Here is a 15,532-nt window from a genome sequence, read left to right as displayed (position 1 = left end):
GGGGACGGAAAATAGGACTTAGCCTCGCAAACTCTACTGGGAGAGTGAGGCAGGTGGCTGAGGCACCAGAGAAGTCCCCTCCAGCTGTGAAGAGGCAAATCAAACATTCATAAGTAATTAGTATTTGGCTGAATTAAAAAGAAGTCTAATTTTCACAATTAATGAAATCGAAGCACCATGAAAGGTGTTCAGAATACTGGTTGCGTTCACTGTGCGAGGAGCTCTCTCTTCTTCAAACCACCTGCCTCCAAAAGAACACAGTCCCTTTCTCTCCCCCCATAGATCACTCTCAACAGAAATATTGTTTAGCACGTGAACCTCAAAACAGCCATGTTGGGGGGGACAAAAGTATCATGCTTCCTGCCACAATATGTAACTGGTAGGGCTCCACGGTTCAAGCACATTACTGTCAGTGGTTTAATAAACAATCACGAGACCACCAGGAGATTCGATCCGCCACCATGTTCAATATAAGGGATCTTATTAACCGATAAATATGCTGGACCAAGCTGCTATGCCAAGAAGTGGCAGTAAAATCTCTGATTTAAAATGACAGCAATAAAACCCCAAGTTAATGTCACCAACCTAACTCCAAGTCTTCCATCACCTCTCGGTAATGAAGTAGATTTCAGAAGAGTAATTACTTCGCATAGCCTCTGGCTCAACTCTCATAAAGTGGATACAATATGCATATCTTGAATTTCTTCCCACTGCACAAGCCCAAACAAGCCAGAGGTAGAGTGGGTTTGTGTGATCCCAAATAGCAACTAATTCCATCCTTTCTTTAGATGCCTTATGAACCACAGTGATGAAGGCACAGACCTTGGGCACAATTAACAACTGAGCGAATCAACGATGTTTTCTCCCACGTTTAGGTAGAGTGACTTTTCACATTAAGCAGATCCTGTAAGAAGTCTCACAATTAACTCAGTGGTTTTTTTAAATGTAAAATATTTTCTTTTGATGAAGATTAACTATGGCTTTATGACTTCCTGGCTATGAAAATATTGCTGCTACTTAATGCTGTGCGACTTTTGTCAATCAAGAGTTTCCCAGAGGAGCGCTTTGTAAGCCCGCAGTGTTCCATTCTTGTTGATACACGGTTCCTTTAAAGAGGTTATATCTTTACTGCGTGATGGACAGCTCACTTGGGGAGCTCTGGAGGCCTCCATTTCTGCCAACTCAGCTGAACTCAGAACCCGCTGTGGGTATTTTCTGGGGAAGCCCACCATTCCTGTTCCCCATCTTTAATCCTTCTTTCAGTGACCTTTAAAAAAATCATTCTCTCTGGCCTGTTAACAAATGTGTAAATGTAAATGAAGGATTTGTTAACCTTGTATTTCAACAGAGCTTCTCAGTTTTACCTTTGTCACACACTAGGCTGCTGTTTCTACCGGGAGCCAGACACTCAGATTAAGGCGAACACCACGTTGGTTTCTTTTACGAGGGTTTGAATTTAACACAGCGCGTGGCCAGCGGCCCCCATCTGCATGTTCCACTACAGGGCCTGGGATGGGGTGGGGACAGCGGGGAGCAGAAGGGTTGAGGGGGAGTGGGGGGCCAGAGGCAGTGAGGGGGGTGGGGAGGAAGCTGGGAAAACAGTAGAATCTGTAGGGATCCCCCCTTCAGAGTCTCTGCCTCCTGGTTCAGAAACAAACTGCCCACACCAACCAGGAAACTACACCATTGCCCACAACTACTGGGCTGTCGCCCCGTGAGCAATGAGGGTCAGTGCTTGTCCCCCCCCATGTCACAGCTGTCCCTGCCTCTGTGCTTCAGGTGACAGAGTGTGCAACCTCCAGAAAGCTATCCACACACAGAGATGGGCAAAAGTAGGCTAATTACCAGCCATCATTATCTATGAGATAAATCATAAGCAAGGATATGAAGTAATAACAAGGATGTTAAGACAAGTAATACAAATAAATAATATAATAATAAATAAATAAATGACATGAGAATAAACCGTGTTTCATCTACGCACAACAGTAAATCCACTTTGCCCCCCGCCCCCCTTATACGATATCATCCCCATGATTGTCAGAGTGGTTACCAAACAGAGGGAAAGTGTCAAACAGCACTCACGAAAGAACGGGTGTGGGATGTAAAAGAGTCGTGATGATCCCGGAGTAAGACTACAGGATTCCTCCCCTCACTTCAGAAGACGCCACTGCGTTATTTAGTTCACCCCAGCTATGTAAGGATGGTGTAGTATTGGGAAATCTCTCAACGTAACACATAACGACACTAGGCCCATTAAGAAGAAGCCTTTCAATTATTTCAAGTTGCTAAAAAGACATTTAGTAGCATCAAATATCCATTCCCAATAAGAAGGCCTACAAAATTAGGAAAACAAAGATGCTTTTTTAACATCATGCCTGTCTTAAGCAGACAGCCAATAGCAGAAGCATTTCCATTAAAATTTGGAACATGACCAGAATACATAATTGTCCTTATTATTTAACACTGCTATCTAAAATTGCAGCCAAGGCAGTAAGACTAAAACACAGAAATAAAAGCTACAGTTCCTATAAAGGAGGTGATAAAATTATGTCATGTGTATGATTAAGTGTAAATTCTACTTCATAGGTGAAATACTTTTACTAAATTTAAATACTTTAAAGTTGAAATGTGTTCTTTGTTATTTACTTCAAAACTAAAGAAGCTATCAAGAAAATAATCACTATGGATTATTCCTTGACTATTCCCTAAAATGATTTTGTCAAGTAGAGGTGGGATGTTAAATAACGAGATGCTCTGGGTGTCAGCTACAGTACATAATACGCTGCTCTTATTATAAAATTATGGAATATTCTAGGGAAAATATCTTACAAGATTTGGAAAATCTGTTCATTATGATTTTGGTATAAAGAAAGAATACATATTAATTATTTTCCATATCTTTCTGACATAGTCCAAATGCAACAGGCCTCATTTTTTATATTTATAAGTTTATGGAAACATAACAGTAAGGTTTTTTGAGCTCATTAGACCATTTATTTCTATTAGAAGCAGTAATGAAAACTTCTTAATCTATTGGATGTCACGCAGTCTCTATGTACGAGAGACCTACTGTCCTTTGGCACAGTCTAGTCATTTGCCCTCAATCAACTTCATATCAATGGAAAGCAAGGATTCCCTTCCTTCTCCTCCCAGGATTCTCCAAGTCCAAATCAGTGCTGGATCTGAAGGAGCATTTTTCCCCATAAAACTTAGAAAATAACCATTAAAAGCCTTTCAACTCAAGTGCTAGTAGTAGCAGCAGGAAGCGTTAGTTAGAGCCCAGGACTAGATGCTGTCTGTAGCTCTACACAGGCCATGCCCTTAAGAAGCCACGACCACCGTGGTTCCGGGTGAACCCTCCCTCGCCACGGGCCAGGTTCTCCCAAAGACCTTAGATGGCCCTCGTATATCTCAAGGGCCAGCCCTGGCCAAGCCCGCATCACCTGAGTCACATACTTCAAGAAAATTCACTTCAGAACATATTTCTGGTCAACCAGAATCTGGAAACTGACATCATCTTTCAAAAACTGTATTTTTATCAAGTTACTTCTTTCTTTCTTATTGTTCATGGCACACCTTGGACAGTGACCTACGAGCTGCCAAGGTTGGTGGGGGCATCCTTCCTGCAGCTACTTCTAGCTTCTTTTCCACTCTAAAGTGAGGAAGAAAGAATGGGCACAGCCACGGCTTGGTTAAGACCTGAGATGACACTGCAGGGACATGAGCCTTCTAAGAACAGGACAAGCCAGTGACAGGCCATCAGGACACCACGGGACTCCCCAGATCCAGATCAGCCCATCGAGTGCCACCACTTGCTGACACCTGGGCACAGTGATCTAGTCCATCTCCTGCAGGGCCGGGGCACCTCTGCACTCATTCTCTGTTTGGAGAGCCCAGGACTAGCACCCTGCTCTGCGCAAGTCCACAGGGAATTCGCTGCCCTGTGTGTTTCGAAAAGCCTTGTAGACGGATTCCTGTATTCGCAACATGGATACACACCAACAGCATATTTTTAAGGGTTTGAAAATAGAAAAAGGATTACAAATGTAAATTCTGAAGCCAAACTCATTAAGTTGTTAGTTTTTGGTTGCCATCACACATTTTATTGAATGCCATGACTCTTAATTGTCTGATTTGCTTCCAAATTACTGTAGCTGTTTACCCCAAGCCAGGGCCACCTTCAAAGAAGGCAGGCAGCCACCCCTGACGATGCTCTGAAGACAGTTATGCAGATGCCAGAGTCTCCGAAATGTTTGGAGCAACTGTAACACTGTCATCGGCCTAGTGCCCATTTTGAAGATTTATACTTAATTTTGAATGTCTAAATTCCTAAATATTTATATAGTTTTAAAAATCATTTTCCTTAATTGTATCCTCAGGCACATGGAAAATCATTTGTATTAAAAACAATATGACCGATTAATTGCCACACACCCCTATTATCAGGAACGAGACCCGAGACAACCTGCTCCTCTGTACACAGGACACATGACCAGAGGCCAAAGCATCCGAGCAAAGCTGGGCGCAGGGTAACAGGTGCCAACAGAGGGCAGCACCCGCCAGGAGCCAGGCGGTTCACCTGGCAGGTGCTTTGTTCTCCATGCCTGTTCATACCCACAGGCAGCAACTCACTTTCAGCTGACAAAGGCCAGCCAGACACCTTCACTGTCCTACCCAAGGACATATCCACTCTCCAGGCTGATGTCATAACTTAGCTCTCTGGGATCTTGATCACCTTCCCCTTCCACAAGATACCACACTGGACTATTACGCAGATGACATTATGTTACTTGGACCTAGTGAGCAAGAAGTAGCAACTACTCTCAACTTACTGGTAAGACTTCTCCGTGTAGGGAGGTGGGAAATCCACCAAAACTTCAGGGCCTTCTACCGCAGCAAAGCGCTCAGGGGTCCCGGGGTGCATACTGAGATATCCTTCCCAAAGTGAGGACGGGATGCTGCATCAGTCCCTTCCTACAACTAAAAAAGGGGCACAAGGCCTAATGGGCTCCTTTACATTTCGGAAGCAACATGTTCCGTGTCTGGATGGGCTACTCTGCTGCATTGGCAGAGAGACTGCAACTGCTGGTTTTGAGCTGGGCCCAGAACGAGGAGCTGAGAGCTCTTCAATGTCACCCCCACAAAGGTCCCAGTCGCCTCGGCCGGCCATCCTTCCTCTCCCACCGTCCAACCTGGTGAAGGTTCCCCGCCCCCACCGGAAGGGAATGCACTTCCCTTTCAGTGCTCTGGGCACAATTCCCTCACCTTCTCTGGAAACTTGACCTGCGGGTTGTGTCCTTTCTCCCATCTCCTCACTGCCCCCCTTCTCTGCTTCCACCACCAACACTTGGACATGCTCCCGTTTCTCTCGTCCTTAAAAAAAAATCCACAAAACTGTTCCATTGACCCAAAGCCTCTCTTCTTCCTCCAGCTGACGCCTCAGATCTACCTTCTCGTCCAATTTTGTCAAAAAGTTGTCTGGTGCACACAGGAAGTGGAATATTATTCAGTGCTAAAGAGAAAGGAGCTATTCAACTATCACTGAAAAAATTAAAATTAAAAAAATGAGCTATCAAGGCACAAAGGGAACTTAAATGTGTAGTGCTTTGTAAAAGAAGCCACTCTGAAAAGGCTACATACTGCGTGATTCCAACAGTATGACATTCTGGAAAAGGTAAATATGTGGAGAGGGTAAAAAAATCACAGGTGGGTGAGAGGAAGGGATGAATGGGCAGACAAAGAGGATTTTTACAGGCAGGGAAAATACTCTGTGTGATCCCAGAATGGTACTATGTGTCATTTCCCAACTCCACGGAATACACAACCCTAGGAGAGCCTCTAATGTAGGCTATGCACTTGACAGGTGACTATAATCCAGCCATGCAGGTTGACCCACGGTCATCAGTGCTCCACTGATGGGGGATGCTGACAGTGGGGGTGACCACGCGTGTGTGGAGACAGCAGGTATGCAGGAAATCTCTGTACCTTCCTCTCAATTTGCTGGGAACCTAAACTGCTCTTTGAAAAAAAAGTCTTACACGCACCAAAAGAAGGTTGTTCGTGTTTCCTGCTGCTCCCTCCTCTCACTGGTCCCATCACCCAAACCTGCTATTTCAGCGACACATAGCATGGGTCTGCTTCCCACCTGACCGGAATGTGCCCTCCCGACCAGTCAGCCCCTCCTCCTTGAAGCCTCACTGTTTCCACCTGTTTGCGACATGTCACTTGCTACCCACCTCTGCCTTACCTCTGCGTTCACCCTTTTTGCCTCCCTTAGTTTTCCTTCCTCTGCTCATCTCCTTAATCCTGGTGCTCCCCAGGGTCCTGTCCGGGTCCCTCTGCTCTTCTTCCTCAACAGCCCGTTCGTATCCTTGGCATCCGTGTGCTGATGACTCCCACATCTAGATCTTTTGGCCCGGAATCTTTCCTCTTTCTTCTGCCAAATTTCCAGCTGCCAGCTATGTTCACATTCTTCCCAGGTACATAGTAGATGTTTAAACCTGAAAGCATCATCTTCCTCCCCAGACCTGTCTTCTCCTGGGTCCCCTGAACTCCAGGAATGGCACTGTAATCCTAAACTGGAAATCTGCATGTCCCCGCCCCCGCCCCTCTCGCCCTTTCATTTAAACAGTCATCAACTTCTGTCAATTCTGCCACTCAGCTGCCTCCATTGTTCTCCTCCCACGGTCACTAGCAGCCCAGGCCAGCAGCAAATCTCTCCTGACACTGAGGCCACCCCCTAATTGTTACCCTTTCTCTGGCCAGGGCTCTTCAGTAGCTCCCCTCTGGAGATACACTCCAAACTCCTAAATATGCCTTCAGGGCCACCCAGGACAGGCCACTGTCTGTCTCTCCCTCTCTCGCCACTTCCTCCCGGGGTTCTGGACTCCAGCCAGGCTAAATTCCATTAAATCCTTTTGCATGCAAAACTTCCTCCCCTTCTGGCCTTTGCACACACTCTCCCCTCTGCCTAGAACACCCGTACCCTAGACTCTCCTCTTCTTCAGGCTAAATGCCACCAACCTTTGGTTCTTGGATAAGATTCCCATTCTGGAAAGCTGGCCTTGACCCCACCTCCCTGCAAACTGGATTGGATGCACCTGTCCATGATCGCAGGTGCTCCCTCTCAAAGCAATCAGCACACTCAGCCATTATTGTTCATTCATTTTATGTCTTTTCTGCTAGACCTCAAGTTCCTTGAGGGCAAGGCTGCTAGCTGCAGTAACCTGAATCCTCACAGAAGGCTTTGGCAAGGAACTTGGTCAAGTAGCGCAATGATGTGTGAAAGCTTTACCCAGTGCCTACCCTGTGAAAAGAGTGGACCCTCGCCTGGCTAAGGCAGAAACCCCAGCAGTCAGAGACAGTAAATACAGGAAGGAGAAGGACTGGAGTCCCCTGGCTCTTTCCCAGCTGCTGCCTTTGCAAAGCTACTGACCTCCTTTGTAGAACAACAGAAACTTACGTGTAACTCACATTTTAATTCACCTGAGTGGGGTGGCAACTGAGTGGGATGATACCATGTAACTTAATAAACACACCACTGCAGCTCAGCACCCAGGAAGGTCAAAGGTCACTGTAGCAAATCCTAAATCTTACAGTCCTCCCAGGTGACTCGTGGGTGAAATCTCTAAACTTTCTTTTCCCTGCCAGCTTCACTATTCCTGCCTTGATCACCCCCCCGTATAATCCACTTTCAATGCCTTCTGATATTCTCATCACAGTACAGAAAACCACAGGGATCAACAGTGCAAATGACTATGAAGGTGAGGCTGGCTCTGACGAGCAGAATTCGAAATGTGTGTGACGAACACTGCACATTGTGATCGCGACAGAGCCAAGGAATCTGGACAAATTATAACGCAGATCACGTTAAAAAAAAAAAAACAGTCCTGACACTGTCTGCAAGGAAAAAAGCTGCATCAGAAAACAAGTTCTGAAGTAATCAAAGATGCAAAACTCAAGCGACAGTGCACATATGAGCAAATTCGGAATGACTCATGTGATCTGGCACTCAAGCCCAGTTTGGGTTACATTAATCATATGTTAGTTTCAACCTCTGTGTTTGTTCTACTTGTAACAACTATGTAAACATGAAGTCACAGAATTATTTTTAAAGTTAACTATGTCAACTCCATTCTTTGGTCTCCCTTCAATGTGTACAGAAAGTGAGCGGAGACCTGTCTTCATTGTCCAACATTGTTGTTATGAGATTTAGATAGCAGTTGACTGAAAGAATTATTGGCATGGAAAGTAAATGATATCACAAGGTAAGGTGAAATTTTCTTCTATAAACTGCACTCACTCAAATGCATTACCATATCATGCACTGATCTAGGCAGCAGCCCACAGTCCAAACTCTATGCCCAGACATTTCAAGTGGTTGGAATCAATTTTCTTGCAGGGAGGAATCTTTTTCGGCTTCTGAGGTTGGTATCTAGTCTTGTCTTTTTAAGTATTGGAATCCTAATATGTTACTTCTGGTACCCCGCTCTCACCTCCAGCCTTCCCTCCTCCCTCAACCCCCCACCTCTGCCTTCTCAGCCCCATCATTAACCTCTTTTCCTCAAAAATAAGTAAGTCCTCATGACATCCCTTGTTCTCTGCCTCCCTTTCTGTCCAGGACTCGAACTTACCATGTGTTCAGGTTCTTACATTCTCTCAACCTAAGCCCACCTCACTTCCTGGGATATAAGTCACAAAAGTCTGACCTTGAACTCCTTTGACCAGCTGACTTCAGAAATGAGTTGTTACACTGATGGTCCCGCCCCTCTGTCCACACCTGGACGTAACTCTGACTCCACCAGCCTGGGAAAAGCATGCCCTCCTCTCTATCTCTGTTTTGGGCACACATCAGCCACACAGTCAGTGTGTGACTGGAACATGGGTTTCATTTGAGGGGCCTGTCCTCCAGACCTGTCCTCTGCATAGTTTTCAGAAAGCAAATGTATACACTCAAGCAAGGAATCCGAATTGTCTTTCAAACTAACATATGGATAATATTAAACCTTTCATTTGAGTCCAGCCTAGATACTGTTATCTACTTTTTGCAGTTTTCTCTGGAACTTCCTTCAATCCGGATATTTAAGCTTTGCTCACAATGTCCAGATATTATGAGGCACTTCCCTGGTAGGGTGCTGGTTGCGACCCCCTGCAGCTGCAGCATCTTCCCCCATGTCGTCACCCGGCCGACCAGCCCCGAGCTTCTCCACGCCCTGATTTTCCAGCCGAGGTGCCCCTTTCCCTGGGTAACTGCCCCCAGGTGGAGGACCACCTGTGCTGTCTCCCCTCCCCACTTCCAGTCCAGACGCCCTCCTCTAGAGGGCCGGGGAATCCTAGGAAGAACAGGTTCAGGTGGAGGCAGAGCTCTTGTGTGACATGAGACTTTCTGCTACTTAACCATGCGACGCCCAGGCGCACCTGTCAGCCTCCTTCACAGAGCAGCTGCTGTAACTTCAGGCTCCTTCCCTCAGGCCCCTGCACAGGGGCTCCTCACCTGGTCCTGAACGGCTCACTCCCACGTGCTGTGTCCCACTCTTGCCAACGCAAAGCCACTCAGGCTTTCTAAAAGTCACAGTTGTATGTCGTCTGTTCAGGATGAACACCAGACCAAGCGGGGGCCTGGGCACAGACCTGACAGACCTCAGTGGCCCCACTGTGTCCACAGTCCTCAGCACCTATTACCTACCTCCCTACGCTTAAGTGGAAGGCACTTATCCCAAGTAGACTGACATGTGTTTGGTTAACTTTTCCACCGGAATGTTCAGGTCATTGGTCTACTTTTCACACGTGCAGCCGGAATTTGATTTATGGAATGGAGAACAACGGGGAGCATGATTTCCCTGTCTTTGCCTTAGTTTCTCAAACAGGTAAGGAAAAGAACTGAAACAGGGAAGGCTGGAAATAATGTAGATACTAAGCATCCTTCTGGTACCCTTCAGAGCCAAACTCGACCACAGAGGCACCGGCAACTGCCCTCTGCTTCTGGGTGGAGTCCAGGGGCTGACAGGTGAGCAGAGGAGACCGCGCAGACTCGGTCCGAGTTTAGAATTAACACCGAGGACAGGGTCTTGCGTTACTAACCGATAGTGACACCAGGCAGAAAGGAACAGAGGGCGAGGACAGAAAGGTCACAGAAGAGAGTCCCAAATGCCCAGAGCCTCCCCGCAGTCACCGGGATGGGGCTGCCGAGCCTGGGCGTCCCCTCGCGGGCGGCGCCTCCTTACCTTGCGGGAGTACGGGGGTTTGCTCAGGTGGATGCTGTCTCGGACCAGCTTATCCCTGATCATGATCTTGAGCTTCAGCTTGGGGTAGCTCACCAGTTCCCTGCTGTGGGGGGCGGTCGTCTGTCTGCAGGGGACCCCGCGGGAGCCTTGGGCCGGGCCGCCGCTCGGCTCCCCACGGCGGCCCGTGGGGCGGAGGACCGCGGGCGGTGCGGGCGGCGCGGGCGGCGCGGGCTGTGGCTGCGGCTCCAGCGTGAAGTAGAGGCCGGCGGCGGCGGCGTCCTGCTCCCGCAGCCGCCGCACGGCTTCCAGGATGCGGCGGCGGTGTGCGGGCGCCAGCACCCCGATGGCGTCCAGGTCAGGGTCCCCGATTTGCTTGCACACCTCCAGGTCATCGTAGCCGTTATCCACGAAGGACTCCGCGTACTGCGGGAGCTGCAGCGCTCGCAGCCACTCGTAAACTATGTTGGTGCACATGGTGGGACTGGAGCCCCGCCGGCACTCGCCGTCTCGGCGCCGGGGCCCCGCGGGCGCCTCCAGTTCTCGGAACTTTTAATCCTCTCCCCCACGGGGGGAAAGCAAAATGGCAGTGAAGTTTCCCTTTTAAAAGAAAGGATAGAGCCGAAGACAGAAAGCCATCAGAAGAATCCTGAGGACGGAGAAGCGAAAAAGCGGCGAAGTGAATTCCCCAAGCAGCTTGGAGCTCCCGGCGCTGGCGGCTGGGCGAGTCGCTCCGCGCCGCCCCTGGAAGCGCCGCGGCCGCCGCGGGGAGGGGCGCGCGGCGGACGCGGGCGGGGGCGGAGGCGGGCGGGGCCGGGCACACCCCTGGGCCCCGCACCCGGTCAGCGGCGCGCGGAGCCGCCCCGGAGTTTCCCCGGCCGGGGCGGTCCCGGGGCTGCGCCGCACATCTCGCTTTCTGGCCGCCGCTGTGGGCGTCTGAACGCCCGCCCCACGCTGGGGAGGAGGCTCTCGCGCAGACCCGCGGCAGCCCTCGAGCGCCTCGTCTTCGCGAGTGCGTGTCACTGTCGCCCTCCTAGTGGGGAGGGGTGTCTTCTAAGCCGCCGCGCGCCAGCGGCTGCTGCGATCGCTCCTCACAATTCTCTTTAACCGATTTCTCCAGCCCGTGGAAATCTCAGCGCTCACTTCGTCTCCAGCCTCCCTGACTCCAGCCTGCGCGCCCGCCCGCGGGCTGCCCAGGAGCAAGTACTGCCCGCCCCACGTGGGTGGGCGAGGCTGTGAGGTCAAGTTCCCTTCTTTCCCAGTCCGCGTGGGATCCCGCTTCCTCGGAGCCTACGCTCGGGCCAGAGCCCGGAGGTGTGGCTGCTTCGGTGGGCGGCCGCTCAGTGCCCGGAGCGGCGTCGCTTTGGCCCCGCGGGTGGGCGCGACGCGGGGACCGCCGGCGTCCAGCGCGCGCTGCGCGCCGCCCCTCCTCGCTGCCGCTGGGTAGGCTGGGCCACGGGCGTGAGTGGGGCTTCTGGCTGGCTCTCCCCTCCTAGGTCCTAGGGTCTGCGAAAGTTTGGGACGGGTTGTACCCTCCCCACGGTTGGCATTCCGCACGGCCCCCCACCGTACTTCCTGCCGGGTCCTCTTGTCCTGGACCCCTCTGTGCTTTCTCTCCAGCCCCCCAGCTCTGCGTTCCGCTCCAACGCCCCGGGCGGCTCTGCCCTCGGGGACACTTCGAGGCATTCGGTCCTGAAGCCCGGGAAGCTGATTTCTCCTGTCTATGGGGTGCGTTGACGTGGGTACCCCAACACCCAGCTGGAGTCACAGCGGACGCTCAGACTACTCCGCCCGCGGCATCTCTCCACGGGGAACAACAAAATCAGCCGAGCAAGGGCCTGCGGGCGTGGGGACTGGAGCGGCCAGGGGAACAGACCCAGTGCGGCTTCCAAATCTCCCTACTCATCTCTTCCGGGGGCTGAGAGATGTTTTGGTGGAGGGCAGATTCACTGTCTTCGGGGCCCTTTTTGCAGAAAGACCTGAGCTATTTCAGGACCTGAACTGGATTTTTCCTGAAGGAGTCCGCGCGGGGCGTGCCAGACGGCAGCTAGCCCGGACCTCGGAGGTGGACACATGATTTTGCAGTCCGTTCCAGACCTGCTCATTTGGTCTTCGGCGGGAGGTCCCTCTTCCCCTAAATCAGAAAAGCCAAGGTTCACTCCTTCTGGGACACAGACCCCTTAAAGTCAGACGTCCGCTTTGGCCCTTTTGCCCGGGACCACGCCAGACACAGGCTCACCAACACTATTCCCTTCCGTCCCGACGGCGGGGAGTGCGGCTGGCGGGGCGGGGAGCGGTGCTGCCTGGGTTCCCAAGCCCGGGACGCGTGGGTCCCAAATTAAGAAAAGCCGGCAAAAAGGAACCTGACTGGGAGGGGGGAGTGGGCCAAGAGCTGTGGGGCTAAGAGTGGCCTCCCTTCTCCTCCCTCCTCCCGCCACCCAGGCCACCCGTTGGGGAACCCGAGCTGGGGTCGCGGCCCTGGCAGGCTGTCCCTGGTAGCGGGCTGCACCCAGCCCGCCCTGCGGGGCTCGGCTCTCGGCCTCTCCCCGGCCAAAGCGGGCTCACAGCGCCCCCTCGCGATCCAGTGGGAGAATTTTAAAAGGCGTTGTCAGAATACCCTCAAACTCTTAATTCAGCCCAAGAAAGTGAGCTTCAAGGCATTGCATTATTTCCGCCCCACCCCACACACACCTTTTTAAACACCTGTGAATATTTACACCGCGTTCACCTTTGCACCCCACGCTCTTCCCTAAGGACCTTTCACTTTGGGGAGGAACGTATTCCAGCAGCTTGAATTACGACGCTGCTGAAAACAGAAGTTGTAGCAGATGTCCATTTGGCTCTTACTATATGTTAGGTGTCTACACATTATCCATCTATCTTGTATGTGGCATTATCATCCAGTTTCGCACAGAATAAGAAGTTGCCCCGAGATGTCACTGTTCGCAGAGGAGCAAGGTTAGAACTCTGGAGAAGTGAATGCAGTGCCGGTTACCAGCCTCGCCTGTCCGCAGCGGGTTCTGTGGAGCAAGCCAGAGAAATTGGGCTGCTCAAAAGAAGGGACTCCTCTTTTTTTAGACTAGGAAACTTGCAGCTCCAGGTTTCGTTATTGTGTGGTTTTTCCTTCCCACGTTGTGCAAATAATCTAACGATGCCACTTCCCATTTCTTCGCTTGCTTCTGTGCAGGCTTCTCCCCTGTAGGAGCTGAGATACTCCCCTTGTCTCATTAATCCTCAGTGACGGCAGCAAGTATTTTTATTTCCGTTTTATAATTAGGGGAACTGGTTTAGGGGAAGATGAATGACTTGCCCAAGGTCACACAGTAAATCAAGAGAGAGAGGAGAACCAACCTGCCATGTCCAAGTGTCTCCCAACAGGCAGCACTGATTCTCCTTTATTTATGGGCCCTGTCACTATCCAATTAGGAAATCAAGCATTCTGGTCCCTTCTTCAGAAGCCTTTTATAAATTCATCAATTGTTAATCAGCCATAAAGAAAACTTAGATGCTGCGACATCCGGAGAGAACTCCCAGGAGACACTATGGAGACACTTTTCTGGGTATCTCTCTACCTGCCTGTCTCCTGCACTCAATTCAAGCCCCGGGCTTCTGTCTTTCCACTGCTTGATTTCACATGTTGACCTTTTAATAGATTTAGTTCTAGGGGATACCCCATGCAATCTCAAATGCAGAAGTTTTATAGCCAAGATGTGTCTCCATCTACAGTTAAAGTCCCAGGTAAAACTGGCAAGAACAATTGGCTAATTTTACGACTCAGAGCTAGTGTGTTAGGTCTAAAGGCCGCTGGAGGTCATCCCGAACATCTGCCCTACGTGGAGGAAGTCGGGACTCAGGAAGGCCACTTCATTTACCTAAGGTCACACAGCTACGTCATGACAGAATGGGGACAACGACCCAGATCTGTTTCCTCGTGTTCTTCGCGAAGCGCTGCATTACCTCGTTTTTGCTGTAAGTGACTGGTGACTGTCAAAATCATTCATTTACTCATCAGATGTTTACTAAGTAGGCACTTCAGTGCCAGGCCTGAAGCAGAAAGAGTTTTCCTTCATTGATTGGAACTGGAGAAATTTCAGTAGTTTAAATATGTAGAAAATAAACTGATTGCTTTATATGTTGTTTCATGAATTAGGAAGATTACAAAGGTGATATTTTCTTCTACCTTCAATTAATTATCCAAATTCTGTGAAACATAACATTAGGCAAAATTTGTAATTAGACTACATTTTACATCCAGACAGCCACGCATTTTAAAAAAGCAAGTTGTACCCTGGCCGGGTGGCTCCGTTGATTGGAGCATTATCCCATACACAGAAGGTTGCAGGTTTGATCCTAGGTCAAGGCACATACTTAGTTCTCAGGTTCACTCCCCAGTTGAGGTGCGTATGGAGACAATCGATCAACTTTTCTCTTTCACATTGATATTTTTCTTTCTTTCTCTCTCTAAATCAATAAGTGAGGATTAAAAAAACAAGATGTGTTATGCTTTTAAGCACAGCCTTAGAACACAAATTAATTCATTCAACCCACATTGTCAAGTGCCTATAATATTGTGGTCAGCAGTTAGGCATGGGCTCAGCGAGGACCATAGACCAGGCACAGAAGGTCATCTGGGGCCCCATGCCCTGAGTGCCTAGCAGGAGACAGCTGTAGTGTGGGATCTCACCCTCAGGGTCACCTTTCCCCCCTCGCATATTGCTGGTTGTGTGGTTTAGACTCCCTGACCTTTCCCATCTGCTAGTCACGTGGTTCAGGCCCTCTCCTGACCTCTCCTCCCCTGCATGTCCATGGTCATGTGGTAGACCCCTTTGGAGGAAGAAAAAGGTAGCCAGAGAATAGCCTCATATGCCTTCCATGCCAGCCCTCCAACAACCAACCCCTGAAGCATTAAGCCCCAGAGATGATATCTAGGCCTCAGTTGTGGCCCAGAAAAGCAACAAAACCAGTTGGGCAAAGCCATGGTCAGAATCAGCTTTGATGACAAATGACCCCCTCGTGCTGACCAATCAGTGGAGACCACAACCCTGACGAGACACACCTGGAAAGCTGTGGAATATTTTCTATTGATCCTCCCCTGGGACCTCCAGATAAAAACCCTCAAGACTCTGGAGCACACCCAAACCTTCCCCTTTCCTTCACACTGTCCCCCTCTCATCCCTCATATACCCTTGATTCCTTTCTCCTGAGTTTCAAGGGCCCTCCTTTGCCTCTCTAACTTGTTTCTTGGGCCCACGCAGCCCAGCTGGCTCACTTCTTTCTGCCTCCATGACTTTCTAAATAAACATTCTCTT

The 15,532-nt window shown here is 50.0% G+C and overlaps 1 protein-coding gene across 2 annotated transcripts in view; it reads right to left on the bottom strand.

Annotated features, from left to right (window-relative positions):
• The window catches only part of SAMD5 (sterile alpha motif domain containing 5), a 46,893-nt gene extending 35,763 nt beyond the window's left edge, over positions 1 to 11,130 (bottom strand). For both annotated transcript variants that reach the window (XM_037156860.2, XM_037156861.2), the window contains exon 1: positions 10,227 to 11,130. In XM_037156860.2, coding sequence (XP_037012755.1) covers positions 10,227 to 10,700 — 474 coding nt within the window. In that variant the 5' untranslated portion in view covers positions 10,701 to 11,130. The remainder of the gene's footprint in view (positions 1 to 10,226) is intronic.
• Positions 11,131 to 15,532: the final 4,402 nt, after the last annotated feature.

The sequence above is a fragment of the Artibeus jamaicensis genome, unplaced genomic scaffold, assembly GCF_021234435.1.
Source record: "Artibeus jamaicensis isolate MK-2021 breed Jamaican fruit bat unplaced genomic scaffold, CSHL_Jam_final contig_3176, whole genome shotgun sequence".
Taxonomy (NCBI): Eukaryota; Metazoa; Chordata; class Mammalia; order Chiroptera; family Phyllostomidae; genus Artibeus; species Artibeus jamaicensis.
This window is presented reverse-complemented; position numbering and strand designations above follow the sequence as displayed.